The 22,528-nt window shown below is 37.4% G+C and overlaps 2 protein-coding genes and 1 long non-coding RNA gene across 4 annotated transcripts; 1 reads left to right on the top strand and 2 right to left on the bottom strand.

Moving 5' to 3' along the window:
* Nucleotides 1-581: 581 nt before the first annotated feature.
* LOC132175030 (C2 domain-containing protein At1g53590-like) lies at nucleotides 582-15,068 on the top strand. Of its 2 annotated transcripts, XM_059586830.1 has the most exons (13): nucleotides 582-596; nucleotides 683-976; nucleotides 1,245-1,319; nucleotides 1,738-1,881; nucleotides 3,213-3,308; nucleotides 3,415-3,546; nucleotides 5,863-6,015; nucleotides 6,131-6,172; nucleotides 6,403-6,451; nucleotides 12,330-12,422; nucleotides 12,529-12,712; nucleotides 13,428-13,551; nucleotides 13,663-15,068. In XM_059586830.1, exons 2-13 carry the CDS (start codon nucleotides 851-853, stop codon nucleotides 14,722-14,724), a joined length of 2,280 nt encoding a protein of 759 aa, XP_059442813.1. In that variant the 5' UTR covers nucleotides 582-596; nucleotides 683-850; the 3' UTR covers nucleotides 14,725-15,068. The 2 variants fall into 2 exon arrangements, with proteins under 2 accessions (XP_059442813.1, XP_059442812.1); XM_059586829.1 differs by having other exon boundaries at nucleotides 582-976.
* A 1,240-nt stretch (nucleotides 15,069-16,308) lies between these two features.
* Nucleotides 16,309-21,309, bottom strand: LOC132176611 (uncharacterized). Its single transcript, XR_009439546.1, has 3 exons — nucleotides 20,991-21,309; nucleotides 16,783-16,888; nucleotides 16,309-16,551 (listed from the first exon to the last, which is right to left on the bottom strand). It is a non-coding gene; the product is annotated as an uncharacterized LOC132176611 (long non-coding RNA).
* On the bottom strand, nucleotides 18,567-20,642 carry LOC132176610 (pentatricopeptide repeat-containing protein At3g14580, mitochondrial). The gene has a single exon (XM_059588868.1). The coding sequence runs from the start codon at nucleotides 20,476-20,478 to the stop codon at nucleotides 19,267-19,269; it is 1,212 nt and encodes a 403-aa protein (XP_059444851.1). The 5' UTR covers nucleotides 20,479-20,642; the 3' UTR covers nucleotides 18,567-19,266.
* Nucleotides 21,310-22,528: the final 1,219 nt, after the last annotated feature.

Consider the following 22,528-nt stretch of genomic DNA (forward strand, 5'->3'; position numbering starts at 1 on the left):
TACCACTGCTTTGGTGGGTTAGAGATCCAATCCATCTTTGCTTTTCCTCCTTTCTTTCCTGTCGTCTCATCTCCTTTGCAAATTGCTTCCAAGGAAACCGAATGTGAAAATAAAAAACATCCCATGCAAGCACTTGTGAAACGACGAGTGTGAAAATAAAAAACATCCCATGCAAGCACGTATGAAACGACGACGACCCACCCACAATCCCGTCGGCATTCCTCCATCGGATTCGGACCCATCCGTTAAACGAAGCGCCACCTCACCAACTAATCCAAGCCCGATTTTTTATTCCCTTATCATGTAAATATTTTATTCACATTAATTGCACTGGACCCCACCCACCTCTATTTTTCTCTTATTCTACCTGCTCCCACGCAACCACCCCATGATTGGAGGGGGAGCCCGAAGAAATCTGACGGCTCCACTGCTGGTAGGCTCACCGCCGTCATTCCGTGTATGCGTGTCCACTGAATCACAACCCCGCGAAGCCGACACGCCTAGGACACACAAATGACACGTGACAGTAGTAAAACGTGTGAACTTCAAAACGGGTCGGTTGAACGTGTCGACAGCATCTGTTCCCTCTCTCACCGGTTGTTCTCTGACATTGGTTTGTTTTCTGTTGGTTTTTTTATTTTATTTTTATTTTTATTTTTTTTTATGGTATTTGAACCGTTAGTCAAAGTGTGAAATCTGGCCTTTGGTTTCTTGAATCCCACGTTTCAATGATCTGGGTTGTGGGATCTATGATCCGTGGGTGGTAGAGAGAGCTCTTTGGAGAGTTTAAGTCAGAGCAAAGGCGTTTGTGGAGGAAGCGGTTTTTGAGGCGGGATTGGAGGAAGAGGAGATGGATATAACGGAGGTGTCGATAATTCATCACGTGGGGATAGTGCTGCTATGCCTTTGGCTGCTTTCTTGCTTCAATTGGTGCAACCCAGTCGCCTACTTCGTGTCTCTCGTCTATCTCTTTTTGGTAATTGCATTATCGATCGGTTTTGTATAGAACTCGCTTTTTTACTTTTTGATATGGCCTTTGACTTTCTTTAGATTTGAGAATCAAAGTAAAGTAAAGACATGAAGTTGATATCTTTCTTTGTTGTGTTTGTTTTCAGTGAGGAGAGTAAGTTGCTTTTCTGTGATGGATCTGGTTTTTTGATTTTTGGATTGCTTATTATTTGGTAGCTGCTTGAAGGGGTGTGGAATTTGTTATTGAACATGCTTTTTTGCTTATCTTTTGAAAGGTTAATGAGCGGTATGTTACAAGATTGCAGAGGAAATTACAATTCGAAGAAAGAAAACAAGCTAATCAGAGAAGGGTAATTTTATTTCTATCCATTCTTTTCTCATTTCTAATTGTGATTATTTCTTTAAAGGGTGTTATCATTTAGTCTTAACTGGATTGATGATTAATGTAATTATAGAGCGCGAAACCTTTTAGCCTTAAGAATTATGTTGTTCTGATTCTCAAAATGAAAATAAAGAATAAAAAATTTAAATTTCAAACAAAGAATAAGACCCACCTTGATTAAATTTCTCGGAATGAAATTTTCAAATTGAACTCTCAGCAATGAGTAAACAATATGTTATTGTGTTTCTTGGATGTTCTTGTTATGACTGTGTTAGAGAGTTAACCGGGGTGGGAAATGTCCTCCCTCTTAGCCCTCTTCCCCTCTGTATTGTGTAGAACAAAACTTTTAATTCTTAATGCTTTATTACTTTCTTTTTTGACTTCAGGTGCTTTCTGATTCTGAAACCGTGCGGTGGTTGAATCATGCAGTTGAAAGGATATGGCCTATATGTATGGAGGAAATTACTTCACAGAAGATTCTCCTGCCCATCATACCTTGGTTCTTGCAGAAGTACAAACCATGGACTGTCGTATGTATCGTCTTCCAATATTATATATCCGATACTATGCTTTACATGTTTCATTGGGTTGGTCCCAAGTGCTTTTTTTAGACAAAATATAGTCACCATGAATGAATCTGGTGGCTTGGTGTGACCTTTGCTCAACTGGTCTTCATTGCTATATTTTCTTTTGGTGCCTAAATATTCTGAGTTACTTAAAAATTCAATTTAAATTTTCTTGAAGTTGCAGTAACTCATGGTTTTAACATGCATCAGTGTCATGTATCATTGTATAAGCAAGTGCATGTCTTGGGACAACTCATTTTTTTTCATAAGTTTTTTGACCATAGGGGGGAATATGAGGTTTTGCATCACTCCGGTTCCATATTGGGAAGATGAGTAGCTTATATAAAGTAGGTTTTATATAAAGATACTCATGAATGCTAAGTCGCACATTGTTTACTTAGTAAGTAAAGCTGGGCTTTATAAGTAATTCTAGGGAAGCTTCAAATTGATTAGTCATTTTGGGGTGTTAGCGTAAATATGATTAGCGCTTTTCTTGAGTCATTACAAATGATATCAAAACCACCTAATAACGCCGTGTGGTACTGGAACATTACATGATGTGCCCTTAACGAGTTTAACGGGTGGAGATTGTAATACCTTGGTACTGTATAGAGTGAGTGGTTTATAAAGATGCTCATGGGTGCTGAGTTCCACATTACTTACTAGGTGGAACTAGGCTTTATAAGTTATTTTAGGAAATCTCTAAATTGACTAGTTATTTTGAGGTAATAGCATAGTTGTAGTTAGTACTTTCCTTAATTCACTACAAATTTGAATGGGTGACCTCCATTTCATGAGGCATGTACTAATCTACCTTTCAATCATGCTGTGAATCTATTAATTTCCGATTGAGGCTGTTACTAGGCTTTTGCGGGTTTTAGTTTTGGGTTTTCTTCGGTTTTTAGGGTGTTTGGTGTTCGGGCTTTGGTTGGGTTACCTATGTATACTTCCTTGTGTAATTAGAGGCGCTTTGCGCTTTTTTTGATATATACTACATTACTTATCAAAAAAAAAAAATTCTGATTGAAAGGGTAATGTGGACTAACTTTGGGTTTAGAGGCATATTGGTTGTTTTTAGCATTTAACTTTGTTTGAGTAATTTTCAGAGAATTGTATATATTACTGTAAATTAATAAATAATTGAATATATCACTATAAATTAATAAATCTCTTAAATAGGTGCTTCTTTGCAATTTGATGTATGTGTAGGAAACCATTTGTAACTTGCTTCTCTGGTGATTATGCTTGTATGTTGTCAGTTATTGATGGGATGACGGTGTTTAATACGTTTACAGAAGAAGGCAGTGGTTCAACACCTGTACATGGGAAGAAACCCACCTATGTTCACAGAAATGAGGGTTCTCCGCCAGTCTTGTGATGATGACCACTTGGTGTGTACATACTCTATCATGTTGGACTCCTGTCTATGTATGTGATCTTTGTGGCTGCAATTACAGGTTTCAGCCAAAATGAGATTCTGTGGTGTAATAATTGCAGGTTTTGGAATTAGGGATGAATTTTGTCACAGCTGAAGATATGAGTGCAATACTTTCCGTGAAGCTAAGGAAAAGGTTGGGATTTGGAATGGTGGCAAAGTTGCATATAACGGGCATGCACGTTGAAGGGAAGGTATGGACTTAGATATCTCTCATTGAAGCACTACAGAATGTAATTGTAAGATTTACATATACCTTGATTCTTGTAGCTACTGAAATTGAATGACTTTAGGTAGTGGATAACATGTTATTTCTAATTTATGCAAAGCATATATTTATTTTGCATGCATAAACATGTATTTTTCTAGTGTACCTATAGTACATGTTTGTATGCATGAATATTAGTAGGCATGTATAATGATATAGGATTTACATTATGAACTCAAGTTGGGCCAAAGCCTGGAATTTCATCTTGGAGCATCGAAGTCAAAAGCAAAAGTTTTAGCTTATAATCAACAAAAATAAAAGGAAAACTTAAATACTCCCAGTGCAAAGTATAAGGTTCCGTTTGGTTTGCGGAATAGACCTCGGGAATTGAATGACTATTCTTATGGAATAATCATTCTTTAGTTTGGTAGGGGCCTATTTGTAGGAATGGTTATTCCCGTGGGAATAACGATCCTTTACGAAGAGCAATACCTATTCCTCTAAAAAATGAGAGGAATATCTATTCCTTAAAGAATAGACTGTATTTTCCAAAAAAAAAAACACCTATATTATTTTTCATTTTATTTCAAACCTGAAAAGTAAAGTGCCACAGCCACCCACAGAAGAGGCTGAGGGTGGTCGCACCTCCCTCGGAGCACCGTGGTGGTGGTCCCTCGAGGTGTTTGGGGGTGGTCGCACCACCCCGGCCGCTTCTGTGGGTGGACGACCACTCACTTTATTTTCTAGTGTTTTTTTTTTTTTTTGGTTGAAAAAAGAGAAGAAATAAATAATGTGAGAATTTTAGTAATTTTGATTCAATTCCAGTTAGAACATGTATGTTGTTAGTAAACTAAATAATAGGAATAACTATTTCATTTCACTTTCTTATATTCTTAGTAATAACTATTCATTTTCTTAATGGAATATTTATTCTGCGAACCAAATGAGACCTAAGTGTAAAATCGAATACAATAGGCGATAAGGGCATGTTTGAGATTGTGTTGGGAAATAGAGCTTATTATATTCAAAAAGAGCTTTTAGAAAAAGTTTCAATTTCAAGCTTTTAGCCTTTTTTTTGGAGTAAAACAGTCAAAGAATTAATTTTTGAGTTTTTTACCAGACGGACTAATTTTTTGCTTTGCACAACTTTTTAAGCACTAAAAGTACTTGTTAAGCTCCTTTAACGAAATCTCAAACAGGCTCTAAGGCGTATACTTTAACAACATTTAATAGATTTAAAAAATTATAGATCAAAAGATTACATTTTATTCAAATTGTTCTTTTCACTCTTCCATAAAAGAGAAATCTTTTATATTATTTAGTGACTTGCAAATAAGGACTACAAATTACTAGCACAAGATGCAAAGTACTCTTTTTTTATTTTGTGCTTCCATGAGATCTAATATCATAGATAAAATTGTTGTAACTTCTGGTTTTTGATTGGTTACTGTAACTGTTTGGATGATATTTAGCTTATATGATATAATAGGTGTTGCTGATAGAGTTCTATGTGTACAACCATTAATGGGATTCTTTTTCAGTTGCATTTGTTGTATCTGTTGGATTTTTGGCATGTATACCTTGTATTTTTGTTGGAACTCTGCCTAAGCTTGTGTGCGTGGGTGTCTTCCTCTTCTTCTTTGAATAATCTATTACATCGCCAGCTTGGTTATCTGTCTTGTGATCGTTTGGGTACTTTAGTTCGTAGTGGGTGGTTATGGTATTGAATTCTTCATGATATTATAAGTAGTTTTATGATTTGGTTTCTTCTATTCCATTGTATCTTTTGTAACGATGTCCAGTAAGTAGATGAATAGATTATCAGCTTTCCTCATAGCATTTGATATCTGGTTAGGGGGATGTGGCGTTTGCTAAATAATGTAGGACATTGCTGAGTTGGTTATTCTACTTTAATCAAACAGTGATTTAGCTTTGGAGTGCTTGCTGAAACTTAAGTTGCACTACTTTATCATCAATTTTTACTTTATGGAACTTTAGTGTCGAGTGTTTGGACATCGATACATGCCCAAATCATTTATGTGCATTATACAACATCTGAAGCAAGTGTGTGTTTTGGGGTGTTGTTCACTGATAGTGATTGACTATGTGAAAATTGTAAACTGTTTAGAATTATCCTAGGGATTCAAAAGAAGTCATTAATTTTATTTTCTTTCTTCTTTTTATGTGTGTGACTGTAATTTAATGAATATATGGAATTGTTGATCTTTGCCCATGGCAACCAGATGAAATGATCTTCCATTCTTATTTATTGCACTTGGCTATGCTCTTGTTACTTTTGTAGGTCTTGATTGGCGTGAAGTTCCTTCGCACATGGCCTTTCATCAGCCGTTTACGGGTTTGCTTTGCTGAGCCTCCATATTTTCAGATGACCGTCAAGCCTATCTTTACTCATGGTCTTGATGTTACAGAAGTTCCAGGGATCGCAGGATGGCTAGTAAGTCAATTAAATTTAACCACTAAATGCTTGACCTCCAATTTTTTCTTTCTCTGTCTCACTTGCATATTTGCTTCTTTAATTTTATGTAATTTGTTTTTTTCTTTGTAATCAGGATAAGCTTCTATCCATTGCTTTTGAGCAGACACTTGTTGAGGTTAATTTTTTTTTGGCTCTGATGCTCAATTATTTTTCCAGTTATTCTTTATTGTTTTCCTACTGCCACAACATCGTTTTATAAATTTTTGGTTACCCCGGTGAGACATATTTCTGAAAATCAACATTAACTTCACAGAATTCAGTTGTTACCAGTTTCATCTTATGTTAGGACTTCCTTTTTTTTTTGTGAGGAATTACTATAGATCTAAATGTTGGCAATCATTGCAGCCCAATATGCTGGTTATTGACATGGAGAAATTTGCTTCACCACTGCCAGGTAGTTTACCTCAGAAATTTAATTTCATTGGGCTTAGCACATAATTTCGGAAGAATGATGCATTGCGTTGTGATGAGTAGATATAATGTCAACAATGATTACGTCTCCATGGATGTCATTATTCACTACAGTCATAACTTTCTCCAGAGAACTTCAGAATTGTTAACACTCATTCATTACTTTTTTGAGGATATTTACTTCACATGTGTGGATTATCTGCTGGCAATGCTCAGCCTTATTCATTTTGTCGAAGTATTTTCAAAATTCCTTCACCAATAAAAAACGACAGCCACTAACTTGATACAATTAATATTGCATTTGGCATTTTTTAAACTAACACCATTTGTATTGTATCTTAATTTGTTACTGTGGTTATTCCATAAAAGATGAAAGCTTACAAATGCGGTTTAATGAAACAAACACTTTTTCTAAAATTCCCTTAGATGGCCAAGAAAAGTGGGTTCAAAATTGAAAAATATGATTTAAATTTGAGATAAGCTGGGTTTGAATTTTAGAGCTTATGAGAAGTTAATTGGATAAATGCTTTCATTTTGGAGCTTTCATCTGGTTCAGAGAAAACTGGTTGCTGACTTCTGTTTCTCATGCATGTAATCACTTTTCGAGATAAGCTCTTCTAGAATCTATATCAGGTGTTTACATTGTACAGTCCCTAATTGCTATGGTTTGTGTATGTGTGTTTTTTAATAATATCGGTAAATATGATTTAGTATTACCATAGTTTTGTGATGGCATAATGTAGGATTTGTCATCCCCCATCTAAAAATTACTTTTCTCTCTTGTTCTTTCTCGCTCTCCCTCCCAGTGGCAAGTGCTCGCGCATTCTGATGTGTAAGCTGGGTCGTCGATTCTGGTGCTATCTCCAGCTTTCTGTTCATTTTGTTGTGTGATTCGAGTAATTTTTTTCATTGAAGCCAAGACATATGTGGTTTCGGTAGAGGAAGGGTGTTTGGTATTAAGCTTTGTTGAAAGGAGTAGGGTTGGAAAAAAAGAAGTGGGAATCTTAGGCAAGGCCCTTTGATAGCCTGGGTTTTTCGATCGATGTGACCCAAGTTCAAATTCATCCTTAAGTGGAGGGAAAAATCTTTGGCCGGGGCTAGTGTTTACTACGAGGGCGGACTTGGGCTCTTGCATGCGCTGTGCTGGCACAGGCCCGAGCCTCAACGGTTCTGATGGGCCTCCGAGGATGTTGCCGATGGGTTTTGAACCAACCAGTGAGCAGTTGAGTGATAAGGGGGAGGGATTCTCAGAGGACGATGGTGTTATTCTTTGTGTTGATGGCATTCTACCTTCGTTGGAGGTCAATGGTGGCAAGCTTGTATCTGAAAGTGTCTTCTCTTCGTTGGTGGATACATTGTTGCAATCTTCTGTCCCATCCCCAATCTCAGAATTCGCCGATGGTCTTATAGTGAAGTTAGAGCATAGCTCTGGGCCCTTGGCATGGTTTCTGTCACCAATTTTCCAGGTCTGGGAGACTTATCTGGTGTTGGCAGTGAGTCAGCTTGTGAGGATAGCTCCGCTGATAAGGTAAGCTCCAATTCTTCTGAATTGGCCATGGTGTTAAATTGGGGTGAAAATTTTTTGTTGGGGATGAATTTGCCTCCCTTGTCTTCTATTCCAGAGAAACTCAAAGGGCAGTTTAATATGGATATGGACTTGAGCTCTTTGAATAAGGTTAAGGAGTGTGGGTTGGTTTCTATGGAGGGAGGGTGCAAATATTTTGGGCGATAAAGAGTCTGGATCTATGGCTGGGCACCTGCTGGGTGTAGTTTATAAAGAAGTAATCCATGCTCGTGCTTTGTGTGAGCCCTTGAATTGCTGTCCCCCTGGCATGTTTGTTAGTCCTGAATGTTCGAGGTCAACAACCTCAAGTTAGGTCCTCCAGAAGGTGGAGGCTATTCCTCATTGTGTAGGATTATCTTGTGATGGTTTCGAGGAGGAATTCATTGCACAGTTAATAGCCATTGAAGTGAATCTTAACCTGGGGGAGTGGGTTTCCATCTCCAAATCAGCCAAAATTGGGGAAAGGGAATAAAAAAGATTGGCTTGTTCTACTAATTATGATTCTACGGGTGAAGGTTCTAGCAAAAGTAGGGTCAAGGGAAGGGGTACCTCTAGTGCCCCATGAAGCCTAAACTGTTATCCTGAAATGTTAGAGGGTTAAATGAGGGGGAGAAGCGCCTTAGAGGTAAAAATTTATTCAAAGAATTGAAGGTAGACATTATTTGTCTACAAGAGACTAAATTGGAGTTTATGTCGTGTAGTATTGTGCGCAGCTTGTGGGGTTGCATTCATGTAGATTGGTTTTGTTTTGATTCTAGGGGGCCTCTGGAGGTATTTTGATCATGTGGGATAGGAAGGTGGTGGAAAAAGCCGAAAAGTGAATGTGTGTGTGGGGATAGTTTTCAGTTGGCTATTCTTTCAGAAACATCGTTGATCAATTTTCTTGAGCTTCTGCAGGTGTCTATGGCCCTAATAATGATGGTGACAAAAGTTTTTTCTTTTTTCTATGAGTTGGTTGGTTTGATTAGCTGGTGGAATTTGCCTTGGTGCATTGGGAGGCATTCAACATTTGTCACTTTCCTAATGAGAGATTGGGTGATGCTCGCTTTAGTACAACTATTGTGGTGTTTTCAAATTTCATTTTTGAGTCAGGGCTTATGGATATTCCTTTGGTAGGAGGTTCTTTTACGTAGTCAAATAATAGAGATTGTCCCTCTTGGTCTAAAATTGATAGATTTCTTGTTTCCTCCAAGTTGGAAGCTCGATTTCCTAATTTTACCCAAAAGAGGCTACCTAGACTGTGTATAGATCATTTCCCCATCCTTCTTGGTTGTGGGGGTCTTCATGGAGGTAAAAGATTCTTAAAGTTCAAAAACATGTGGCTAAATTTAGAGGGTTTCGTAGATAGGGTGAAATAGTTGTGGACCTCCTATCATTTTTAGGGTTCTTCGAGTTATATTTTAGCCTGCAAATTTAAGGCTTTAAAAGTTGACTTCAAATCCTGGAATAAGGAAGTGTTTGGTATTGTCAAGGGAAAGAAAAATCTTATTTTGAAGGATTTACAGGTTCTTGAAGGCCTGGAGGAAGGGAGAGGCCTAAGTGAGGAGGAAAATTTGAGGAAGGTTACATTGCTTAATGATTTGGAGAGGATTACTCTTTTGGAAGAGGTGATTTGGAGGTAGAAATTGGAGCGTTGTGGTTAAGAGAGGGGGACAATGAACAAAGTTCTTCCATTGAATGGCCAACTTGAATGCGAGGAATAACTCCATTGATCAGTTGGGGGTTAATGGCACAACCTCTTCAGATCAATTTGAGATGGGTAATCACATTGTGCAATTCTACGATTGCTTGTTCACCAAAAGGTTCAGTTGGATGGCCTTTCCTTTGATTCCAATGGGGAGGATGTGGCCATCTGGTTGGAGAGAACTTTTGAGGAAGATGAGGTTTTTGAGGTGGTAGAAGGCCTTGAATGGTGGAAAGGCCTCAAGCTATTATGGCGTTGTTCCAAATTTGTTGGGATGTTCTTAAAGCAGATATCATGAGTGTTTTTTATTTTAAAAGGTTTCACACAAAAGGTTTGTTCAAAAAAAAGTTTCAACGCCACCTTCATCACTCTTATTCCGAAGAAACCTGGGGACATTGATATTAAGGAATTTCGATCTATTAGCTTTGTGGGTGGTGTACAAAATTGTTGCTAAAGTTTTAGCTAACAAGTTGAAAATGGTAGTGGAGAAGATAATTCCCAACCTCAAAATGCTTTCATCAAGGGTAGGCAAATTATAGATTATGTTCTTATTGCCAATGAGTGCCTTGATTTGGGGATCGACGTGTGCTTTGCAAGTTGGATATGAAAAAGGCTTATGATCATGTAAATTGGGAATTTTTTAAGTATATGCTGAGGAGAGGCGGTTTTGGGGAGAAATAGTGTAATTGGATAGAGCATTGTATCTCTTTGTTCACTTTTATGTTTTGGTGAATGACACTCCAACGAGATTTTTTTAGTAGCTTTCATTGTTTGAAACAAGGAGACCCTTTGTTTCCTTTACTATTCATTATTGTTATGGAGACATTAAGTAGAATGATTCATGCTATGGTGAACGGGGGAGTGAGGTCTTTGAATATTGGTGCCTTCAACATCTCTCACCTTTTGTTTGTGGACAATACTTTGTGGGGCAAGTTTTGATCATCTTCGAAATTTGTGTTCTTTGTTCTTATGCTTTGAAGTGGTTCAGGTTTGAGGATTAATCTAGCTAAATCAAAGTTGGTCCTTGTCGGCAACGTCAATAATGTGGAAGGTTTGGTTGGCATTTTGGGCTATAGTGTCTCTTCTCTACCTATGAAATATCTAGGCCTTTTTGCTTGGAGCTTCATTTAAGGACAAATCTATATGGGATGGCATTATTGAAGAGATAGAGTGTTGTTTGGCTGTATGGAAGAGGTTGTATTTGTCAAAGGGCAGGAGGGTGACCTTGATCAAAAGTACTTTATCTAATCTGCCTACTTACTTCATGTCTCCTTTTCCCCTTCCAGTTGGTGTTGCCAGCCGCATTGAGAAGTTGCTGCAGGACTTTATGTGGGATGGTATTGTTGAAGAGTTCAAATTTCATTTGATTAGCAGATCTAAGGTGCAGTTCTCCGCTCCCAATAAAAGGGTTAGGGGTCTGTAATTTACTTTCATTGAACCGAACTCTCTTGGGGAAGTGGCTTTGGCATTTTGTTCATGAGAGAGAGGCCTTATCAAGGGAGGCTGTGGATTGTAAATATGGCAGCATGTAGGTTGGGGTGGGGCTTTGGAAGAATATTAGGAGAGGCTGGGGGGGAGTTTTCTAGTCATACTAAATTTGAGGTTGGCGATGACTCTAGAATTAGATTCAGGCATGACATATGGCGATCATGCCCCCAATGTAGCTTTTCTTGACTTGTTCAGTTTGGCCTGTTGTATGAATGCTTATGTGGTAGATCATTTAGAGTTTTGGAATGACTCATCAACGGAATATTATCTTTCTCAAAGTGGCTCACAACTGGGAGGTGGGTTGCTTTACCCCATTATTCAATTTGTTGTACTCCTTCAGATTGAGATGAGGTGGCAAAGACAAGCTTTGTTAGGTACCATCCAAGAGCAATGCTTGATGTTAAATCTTACTAAAATGTCCTTGTTCCTTATGATAGTATTCATTTCCCTTGTATTGGAGTATTTGGCGTAATAAGGCTCCACTGAGTGGCATACTTTGCTTGGTTGACTACCTTAGAAAAGATTTTAACAATGGATAATCTCAAGAAGCGATATGTTATTGTAGTTGATTGGTGTTGTATGTGTAAAAATTGTGGGGAGTCAATGAACCATCTTTTACTATATTGTGAGATGACTAGTGCCCTATCAAATACTATCTTCAACCTTGTAAGGTTGGTGTGGGTTATGCCTAGTTGTGTGATAGTCATTTTTGCTTGTTGGAAAGGGCATTTTGATAGGCTTCGGAATGCTGTTATGTGGAAGATGGTTCCATCTTGTATTATGTATTGCCTTTGGAGGAAAAGAAATGATCAGAGTATTGAAGAACGTAAATGGACGATGGTGGAACTAAATGATTTTTTCTTCAAGACTTTTTATCATTGGACAACTGTCTTTGACTTGACTTTTTTTCTTCTATTAGTTAGATGTTTTTGTTTCTCTTGTATATTTGTTTTATACTTGGGTTGCGCCTTTTTGCGCTTTTGAGTAACTTTTGTTTTACTTATCAATTTTTTATTTTTTTAATTTTTTAAATTTTTTGTGATCCTTCTCTGTTTCTTTGCATGTGTATATATATATATGCTCAGTGTTTCTAAATTTTCAATTATGCATTGATTTGAATGTCAGAGAGTTGGTTCTCCGTGGATGAGAAGGAGCCTGTTGCATTTGCTAAAGTAGTTGTTGTTGAAGCATCTGACATGAAACCATCGGACCTAAATGGTTAGTTCCATTTTCGCTAGGATTAACTGTTGGTTCATAACTATACTTCTCTTATTAGTTCCGCAACATAGGCAGTATGTGTCTAATAAATGAAGCAATTTTTCAGGATTGGCTGATCCATATGTAAAAGGTCAATTGGGCTCTTATAGATTCAGGACTAAGACGCAGAAGAAAACTCTGGCTCCAAAATGGCAGGAGGAATTTAAGATTCCCATTATTACATGGGAGTCGCCCAATATACTAGCTTTTGAAGTTCGTGACAAGGACCGTTTTGTCGATGACATACTCGGGTATACTTCTAGCTTTTGGGCTATATATATGAGTAGAATGTGTGACAGTCTGTTTTAGTTTTCTGGCAAATAAGCACCAAAGGTTCTCTCTCTCTCTCTCTCTCTCTCTCTCTCTATATATATATATATATATATATATCGTTTGTTCAATATAAAATTATACAAGTATCTACTTCTGTCTGTGTTGTGTGTGCTTGTGTGCATATCTTCCTACATGTTTTTGAGGCCTCTGATGCTATTTCAACCGTTATATGCTCATGTTCACTTCTATATTTTACTGTCAAACATGTATTTTCTAAGAAAGCGCTCATAATAATTACAAACATATTGCCAAAGGCCTTTCGGTCAAATGGCACTGCAAGCCCTCATAGCAAGTATGAGGCAGTACATGAGGCCTTGGGTTCAAGGCCCCTGGAGAGCGTGAGTCACTTGCCAATATATGTCAAACATATAACATTACATCTATTGCTTATCACAATAAGCAAAAATGTTTTATGATCTGGATCTGGATGGTGCACAGTTGAATCATCAAATTGGTGACCAACCATCATGTTCTGATCTATTTTTGTGTGGTTCTGATGGCTTTGATCTATTATTGTAAGTTTCTGCTAAATGGTCCATTTTTTCTATATATTTGTTCTCCTTGATGCCCGACAACTTGTTCTGCAAATGCTGTATTCCTTATAGGACATACTAACCCTTTTCCTATTTACAGAGACTGTTGTTTGAACATTAATGATCTTAGGGATGGCCAGAGACATGACATTTGGTTGTCTCTTCAGAATATTAAAATGGGGAGGTTGCATCTTGCAATTTCTGTCCTTGAAGACGGTCAAAAGGTACTGTGTTCATTTTCTCTCTTGTTTTATTTTATTCTACCGAAGAATAATTGGGAAAAAGGGGGTTTGTTTTAAAGAGTCTGATAATAATCTGCGACATAATATCTACAGGTGGATGATAATCCATGTGACCAAGAAACATTGAACATGGAAGATAAAAGAAATTCCTTTGCGAGTGAGACTCCTAACAAAGGTTCTTTCTCATCTGTATCATCAAAAAAGTCTCAAAGAGTGGCAGATAATTTTGAGCCCATTGATATTGAAGGGCAAAAAGATACTGGGATATGGATTCATCACCCAGGAAGTGAAATTTCACAAATATGGGAGCCTAGAAAAGGAAAGACTCGGCGCATTGATACCGAAATTCAGGGGGAGCCTAATGGTTTCATGAGCATCCCTAATGAAGCGGCATCTGGATCCTCTAAAAATGACACCAGCAGCACTGATGAAAATCCTGATGATAAGCGTCCAATGAAATCGGTTCGGAGAGGCCTAAGGAAGATAGGTTCAGTATTTCACAGGAGTCCCAAAAAGGAGGATCACACAGACAACTTCGCGGAGGCTGTTCCGTCCCCACATATTAATCTTAGGGCAGTCAATGATAAGGAGATTGGCGTGACATTTGTTGTGGACGACGACCATTGTGGACCTGCCTCTGGTAAGGATTCCAAAGAAGAGAATGTAAGTCTTGATGAGAATAGTCCAGATAGCCCAAGCAAAGGACATATGAAAGATATGGCAAAGAGTATTCTAAAACAGGCTGGGAAATCTGCTCGTGGCATAAAGCATGCACTTTCCCGGAAAGGATCAAAAACATCTCGAGGTGAGACGTCGGTAGGGACAGAGAGAGAAAGTAGTATAGCAGAGTCTGACTCTTCTGATGACGAATCCAATTGTTCCCCTGGGGTTGAAAGGATTACAATTGAAGGGATTCCAGTTACTCCCAAGGCCGTATCCTCTGGCGGTGGAAATGATTCGTTAAATTCCGAGGAACATGCGGTTCAGACGGTTGAAGATGGAATGCACACTGAAGGCCCAAGAGAAAATGAAAGTTTTGAAGAGTTGGATAGGAAATATGACAAGAAGGGCAGCCCTGACAGTCATGGTGATGTAGTGGAAGAGTCTTTAGAACACAAGCTTGCTGAAGTGGATTTGGAAGGAGAGAAAAGATAGCATCTTGGGTGGACAGTCAAAAGAAGCCTCGTAGTGATCTTATTGTGGGGGCATGTGCAGAATCCGTGAATTTTGAAATTTATGCTTGCTCTCTAGTTCACATTTTGATTCTCTAGGTTTGATGGATCTTGTTACAACCAATGTTATATCATTTTGCTTCCTTTTTTTTTTTTTGTACAGTGGGGGCATGAGCTCAATAGAAATGGTTGTGAATTCCTGTAAAAAAAAAAAAAAAAACACAACAACAACAAAAAAACTTTAGTTTTACAGTACATTGTTGATATTGTGAACACCCCCTTTGAATGGCACTATTATATAATTTGTTTTGAGTTGCTTGAGAATGAGTTACTTTCTTTTTTTCCTGAGTGAGAAGTGAATCAGCTGTTTACAAAGACCAGAATATATATATATATATTCTGGTCTTTGTGTAAAATGCCATTTTTACAGCCTCGAATAAATAATTGACACGTCAGCAAAAAAGATACATATGAAAAACACTAAACTTTATTGCCAATTTCTGAGAAGAGTGCAGGTCCTTTGGTCACCATATTTGCAGAGAGAGACCAAGAGTTTTGCCTGTAAAAAACGAAAAAGGATTTTGTATGCCATATTCTACCCTGTAAAAAACGAAAGAAACGGAGGGTTTTGTATGCTTGAGAAAAGAGAGAAAGAGAGAGATTACGCGAAAGAGAGAAACTGGATGGTCGAAAGAAGATGGGTTCAGTGAAGAAACTGACAAAAAGAAGACGGAAGAAAAAAAAAATTGGTGTTTTCATCTCAATTTCATATAATGTATCTAGTTGGTTTATCAAACTTTGATTAGTGGCTGTAAAACTAATCTAATCTTTTTTACACAAAGACCGGATGGTAGGGACTATATATATATAAGAGAAAGAAGGAGGAAAAGAAAAAGGAAAGAAAGAAATAATGGAAATGAAAAAGGACATGGCCTTATCATCAGTTCGGTTTCAAGCTTTGGCTGCTCTATTATTGTAGGTAACTCTTTGGTGGTTATTCTAGCTCATTTTTACCTTTTTCAAGAGCGGAGGATTTTCCTTATAATCTCCGATATCCCTGATGCTATTTCAGCCTGCTCTTCATGGAAAGTTAAAAAAGTCAATAGAAGTGCAAACTTTTGTGCTCATTTTGTGACACGTTTGGCCGTAGCCAGATCCTTTTTTTGATGCATTCCTATAGCTCCTCCTCCTATCCCTTTTGTTCCTATTGTAAGCAGGAATGTAGTTTTGTTCCGTGTGTAATTTGGTTCGGTTGTTCCTTGTACTTGTATAAAAGAAGAAAAAAAAAAAAAAAAAAAAGTCTCCAAAAATTCATGCGCGTTATCTTTTTATTTACTGCTCTGATATTTTGGATTTTTGTTTATTGATTTTGTTTAGTGTTTGCTTCTCTCAATTTAATTGCTAAAGTTTGTCTTGGATGGAGCACCTATTCACCCCCCCTCTAGGTGTGTTATTTGGGCCTAAACCATTTTTTCAATTAGTATTAAAGCAGATTAATTTCCTAAATGAGATCTTATATTGAAATTTAGATGGAAAAGTCCCTGTCTTTAACCGCACCATCCTTATTTGATTGAAGCAATTATGCTTATGGGAAAGTATGTATAATAACAAATAACAATAGCAGGAGATCCCTTGGCATTTAGCAGAGACAAGATATACCATTGATGTCAACAACTAGGGCACATAATCTCCCAATGTCCGAGCAAAGCCCTTTGTAAAACCGGTGACACTTTGTTGAAGATCAAAATTACGAGGGAGTTGCATTTGAAGAGTTTGTAGACTGTAGCCAGGGCCGGAGCCAGGATGTTCACTTGGGGGGACATATATATATATATATATATTAAAAATTAATTAAAAATATTAAGAAAAAAAATTAAATTTAAAAATTATTTTTTGGTCTCCTTTTTGTGCTTTGCAATTTGCACGCTGCATTTTTTTGTTTTTTTATTTTTTCTCTTGCACGCATGTTAGCAATATAAATATTAAAACAATTAATTTATAAGAACAATTTAAATTTAAATCTAAAAATTTAATTACATACCTTAATAGCTCAATTTTTCGTTGAAGTTGGAAAGTGAAAGAAAAAACGCCAACGTCCCAAAGTCCTCAAGAAGAAAATGCAGGAGATTGGACAATTGCTCTTCAGTCTTTTTGGATTAGAAAAATAGAAACAAAACATGGCTTAGAAAGTTAGAAACAACACCATGAAAACAATTAATTTACAAGAACAATTTAAATTTAAATCTAAAAATTTAATTACATTCGTCGTTGAAGTTGGAAACTGGAAAGTGAAAGAAAAAACACAAAGTTGCCAAGTCCTTAAGAAGAAAATGCAGGAGATTTTTGGATTAGAAAGTGCAGAGCGAAGTGGGTAATTTCTTAAAATAAAACAAAACTGCAGCTTGATTAGAAACAAAATGTGGCTCAGAAGGTTTTAGTAGGAATAAAACATTTTTTTTTTATTCTTTTTGTTTTTTTATTATTATCAGAAGGTTTGACAGGCTGTACCCGTCTTTCTTTCTTTTTTTATTCTTTTCTTTTTGGCATTTAGCTGTACCCCTCTTTCTTTATTTTTATTTTTTTATTTTTTTTATTCTTCTTTTTGTCTTGCATGCCTTACCTTTTGGCTTTTCTTGTTAATGAAATAGTGCGTAGTGAAAGTTGTAAAATTGTACATCCTCAACCTCATTTCTCTGGAACTTTCAAATTCATGGCTGAGGCTGCGGGGTCAGGAGGCATAATCATTGTTGAGGGGGGCATACTTTTTTTTTTTTTTTTTTTTTTTTACAAAAGTAAGGAGAATTTTTAAGAATTGAGGGGGGCATGTGACCCCGCCCCCCCTTAGCTAAGGCATATGTGACAGATCCTCAATATGAGGGCCAAGAAATTCTTGAAGATGATGTTAAAGATTCTATGATCATTTTTTTTTTCTATTCTATTCAAGATTCTATAATCATTTGTTACGAGTTGGGTAAAGTCCAAGCTTTCGCCTACTAGCGTGGTCCTAGGGATTTATTTGTACTCAAGAGAGGTCTAACCTTAAACCTTAAAGACTTGTAATTTATGAGGGCTCGCTCGACCATACTTCAATGATAAAGCTTTATGTATAACCCAAAAGTTCGCTCAACCCATGCTCAAATAGACATGTTTTGTTGAGAACTTGAGACACCACTCGACCCCTAGCGCAATAATCACTCAAGTGAGTGCAAACAGAAACTTTGGTCAACTCTCGCTCTAGTGAGTTTGCAGGAATTTTAATTCTATTTAAAATAAGATTCCATGTATAACCCAAATTATACCCCTACTTTATAAGTACCATACTTTACACGATTTTTCATAATTCAGATGGTGTGAGGAAACATAATAACCTTGAAGAGAGAGAAAGCCTATACATTTTTTGAGCTCAAACTTCCCTGCTTCTCTCCTTATTATCAAACCACCATGAAATCCTTAATCTTCTTGTAAGTGTTGGGCTTTGGCTAGTAAGTTCTTCAAAGCTAGAGTTTCAAAGATTGAACAAGTTCTTTTGTAGCAAAAGTACGGCTTGGGTTTTAACATGTACGGCTTCACTTGAGAAATATTTATCAAAAGTATGTGAAATGCACATAGGGGGAAAGACAAAGAACCTGGATAAGAAAATGATCTGGTTATTTCTTCAAATAATATACTTATGTCTCTAATATTATACACAAACACAATCATTTATTATCAAAACTAAATGCATCTTTAGAGGGTGCTTTTATTTTTATTTTTTGAAAAAAATGTTTGCTTCCCTCCCTCCCAAGAAAAGAAAGAACAGCAAGTGCAGTTGGTCCATATAATCAGTGAGAGAAAAGCATATATATATATTAACACATGGTAGCACATTGCAATTATAAGTCCAAGGATGACATTGTAGCAGGCATTGGGGGCAGGGCCTTCAAACTCCAAATTCTCTGCTGGCAGTTCTGACTTCTGAAGCCTACATAATTAGTCCAACAGGTTCAGAGCACCTCATCCTGGTCTTCGAAGCTATATGACCAGCCCAACAATGAGGAAAATAAAAGAAAGGAAATGAAAAAGGTTGTAAAATTGAAGTTGCAAAACAGCAAAAGTCTCCATTGGCTCGTTCTTTCTTCTTTGAATAGAAACTGGCATTACAGACAATCAACTGAAATTGTTTTCATTCTATATTAAGTCCACCAGGTGAGAAACAAAAGTGTGAGTATTTCAGAGCTGATAGAAAAATAGAAGATGCACTTAGAAGCATTTCTGTTTTTCTTTCCAAGGTGTCTAAGAAAGTAAGTAACCTCGTCTGAGGGATTCTACAAGAGACTTCCAAAAGCAGCATGTAGTCTATGTTCATTATGGTTTATTGAAGTCTTTTCTGGATGAACTGCTTTGCTTTTACACAACAATTCATACTACCAGCTCATATCAAACACAAGACACGTCCATACCACCTAAAATGACCATATGCTGTGTGCAAAATCCTAGTAAGCTCCTCTTGCTTTGGCCACTATACTGCTCATCTTTTTCAAGTTAGCTAATTCTCTACAATCTCTTCATAAGAAATGTTGCTGCTACATCTGCTTTTTCCTGGAAACATGCTTCGGAGAATCCGCTTCCACATCCCCCTCTTTGGGACAAAACCTTGACGCACCATCTGCTTTAGAACCCAATCCACATCACCCAAGAGATTTTTCTTGCATAGCCCACGAACCAGTAACTTGTAAGACACAAAACTTGGACTTAAACCCTCCAAGATCATCCCACCTGTAAACTCCTTTGCCTCAACAAACTTCTGGCTATCAAGTAAACCGTACAAAACCTCCTGATAAGATCCTGAATTCGGATAACACCCTTTGTGCTTCATTCTCTCCAGTAGCTGCTTCCCCTCTTCAACTCTCCCTTCTTTCCTGAGCCCTGAAATCAAAATATTGAATGTGATCGTGTCCGGACAAATCCCCTCCTTTTCCATCCTCTCAAATAACTCAAATGCTTCCTCTACCTTCCCACACCCGCACAAAGAATGCATTAGCGTCGAGAATGTTCTCACATTTGGTTTACACCTTTGCTTAGGAAATTCATCAAGGACCTGAAATGCAGCCTCCAATTTGCCACATTCACACAACCCCTTGATAAGTATATTAAGACAACAAGGATCAACCTCAATACCCAACTTAGGAGCACCCATGTATACCTCATGTACAACATCAAACAGTTTTGCTGAAACAAGCAAGTTCAGCACAAAGTTAAAGGTTTTCACCGTAGGCCAACAATTATACTTTGGCATATCGAAAAGGGTATCGGTCGCTTTGCTTATACGACCGGCCACATTGCCGTAAATCTTGATGACATTGTAGAAGAATTCGTCGGACAACCGGCAATAGTGCTTTTGGGATTTGATTCTTTGCATGACATCTTCAATGGCATCAAACATATTGACCTGAGCAAACTTGTTGATGACCAAAGTGTAAAGTGCTTCATTGGGTTTATAGTCCTTACGCTTTGCGTAGCGGTCCAGGAGTGTCATCACAGAGTTGGGGTCTTTGAGGGCATTGATAATTTTCAAAACCTCATTTGGGGCCAACCAGTCCTTGTGGTTGACCCTGTTGAGGGTAATAGAATCTTGGGGAGACACTGGAGAAGAAGGGATCAAAGAAGAAGAAGAAGAAGAAGAATCACTTGAGAGAGAGTGAAAGAGTGCTTGGTGAGCCTTTTTACTAAAGTAGGATATAATAGAACGTCGAATCATTGTCTCTCTAGCAAGCAAAGTTTGGGGTGTCTATGTTCGTTTGCCTTAGGTTGTTCTTCTTGCTGTTGGTGGGATAATGTTATAAGACACCACCGCAGAGGACCATATAATGTTAAAGATGACCATTTCGCCCATTTTTACCAACCCGGATTCTTGAAGCTTATCTTCAAGAAACGTGAAAAAAATATTAAGATTTTCAAAATGACAAATACATAAATTAAATATGTAATATTTACTACCTTTGAATATCTAATCCAAGTTTTTGAATCTTGCAACTACTGTAACTGCCGTTGCAGCATCCGAGGGTCATACCATTCAATGCAAACAAAGTTTTTGCCACCAAAAATAACTAGATGTTAGAAATAGTAATGGAGGAGGACATGGACAAGGCACGAACAAAACAATGATCACAACCAAACATTCTACAATACCTGAACACCAAAATGCTATAACACAATCCCTACAGTAGAATAAGTATAAGCTCGTACTAGGATAGGGATAAAGAAGCCCACTTGTATGAATTTGAGCCTGCAACCAAACGCCCCTTTCTTTCACCAAAATCGCAGATCACCCAGCTGAACACCAACGGCCGCCACGTTCCCCTCACGACTACCGGAAGAGAAAAAAAAAACCCGTTCACACCACCGGCGGTTCGTGTCCGTTCTCAATCCGGTGAGCGCAAGGTGGGAAAGGGGAGAGAAGATCGGCTCCGGTGGGTAAGAATGAAAGGACAACGGAAAAATTGGAAGTTGGGTTTCCTGGAGCTGCTCTTCTGCTTTTGCTTTTACTGACCGTGGGAAGGGAAGTGAAGTAGAGGTGTGTTTGGAAGAACGAAAATTGTCCGGTTTACGCATAGAAAAATTCTTGGCAAAAATTTGTAAATAAATAAAGAGGAAAATGCAGTTTACTTCAGGTTTATGGGTTTTTCAATTTTAACCCCAAAATTTAAAAATTGACAATTTAAACCTTTTGTTACTAATTTTCGTTAAATTAGACGAATTTTTTTTAAAAAAAAGCCTGAGAATAATGATGTAATTTCATAAATTTCTGTCAATTTAGACGAAAAAATTAAACGGAGGGTTTAAATTGTCAGTTTTTGAAACTTCACGGGATAGATTGCTAATTTTTTAACTTTGAGGTTAAAATTAAAAAGCTCTTGAAACTTCAGGGGTAAACTGCATTTTTCCCATAAATAAACAAACAACTAAAAAAAAGGAGGAAAAACTATACTTAATTCTAAATTTTCGTCACTTCTTTAATTTTTTCCTAAATTTTTATCAATTTTACAATTATTCTTCTAATGTTTAAAAACTCTAAATTTAGTCTATTAAACTTCTATTTTTTTTTTTCAATGTCACTTTTTCATTAGGTTTTTCCTTAAATCATGTCAAAATTTCTAAAATATATATATATATATATATATATATATATATATATTGAAAAGATATCCATTATCTCATTAAACGAAGACCTATATATATTGAAAAGATATCCATTATCTCATTAAACGAAGACCTCTTGGTCAGAGAACACAAGATTTCGAATGAAATCTGGAAAATTTGAAAACCAAATAATTTCATCATCCCTCAACGCTGCATTTTGGGCAAGTAAGTTGATGAGCAATAGTATTGGCCTCTCTCCTCACATGTTGAACACTCCAAGATATAAATTGATTGAACAGATGCTTTGCTTCCTCCACGAAATGACCATATCTGCCCCTACAGATGTCTCCACGTTGAAGAGCTAACACAACTTCCATTGCGTCCCCTTCCACAACAATCTGTGTAAATCCAAACTTGCAGCAAAATTCAGCCAATGTCCATACCGCCAACGCTTATGCAGTTGCTGGATCAAATATATGGGGTCTACTTGTACACATTGCTGCAACCACCGCCCGACTATGATCCCTTGCGATAATCCCCACCCCCATTCGTTGTGTCCCTTTATTAATGGCCGCATCCCAATTTAGCTTGATAAAACCTTCCTCCGGTTTCTGCCATCTCATACACCTGGGCATGGTATCACAAGAACTACTGAATCTTCTACTCTG

The sequence above is a fragment of the Corylus avellana genome, chromosome ca3, assembly GCF_901000735.1.
Source record: "Corylus avellana chromosome ca3, CavTom2PMs-1.0".
Lineage (NCBI taxonomy): Eukaryota > Viridiplantae > Streptophyta > Magnoliopsida > Fagales > Betulaceae > Corylus > Corylus avellana.

Bases quoted from the DNA above. Each gene is read 5' to 3' on its own strand.
- LOC132175030 (XM_059586829.1), top strand. From the start codon at position 851: ATGGATATAACGGAGGTGTCGATAATTCATCACGTGGGGATAGTGCTG. The intron at 1,882-3,212 runs GTATGTATCGTC...ATACGTTTACAG, and splicing joins AGTACAAACCATGGACTGTC to AAGAAGGCAGTGGTTCAACA. The intron at 12,423-12,528 runs GTTAGTTCCATT...GCAATTTTTCAG, and splicing joins GAAACCATCGGACCTAAATG to GATTGGCTGATCCATATGTA.
- LOC132176610 (XM_059588868.1), bottom strand. From the start codon at position 20,478: ATGATTCGACGTTCTATTATATCCTACTTTAGTAAAAAGGCTCACCAA.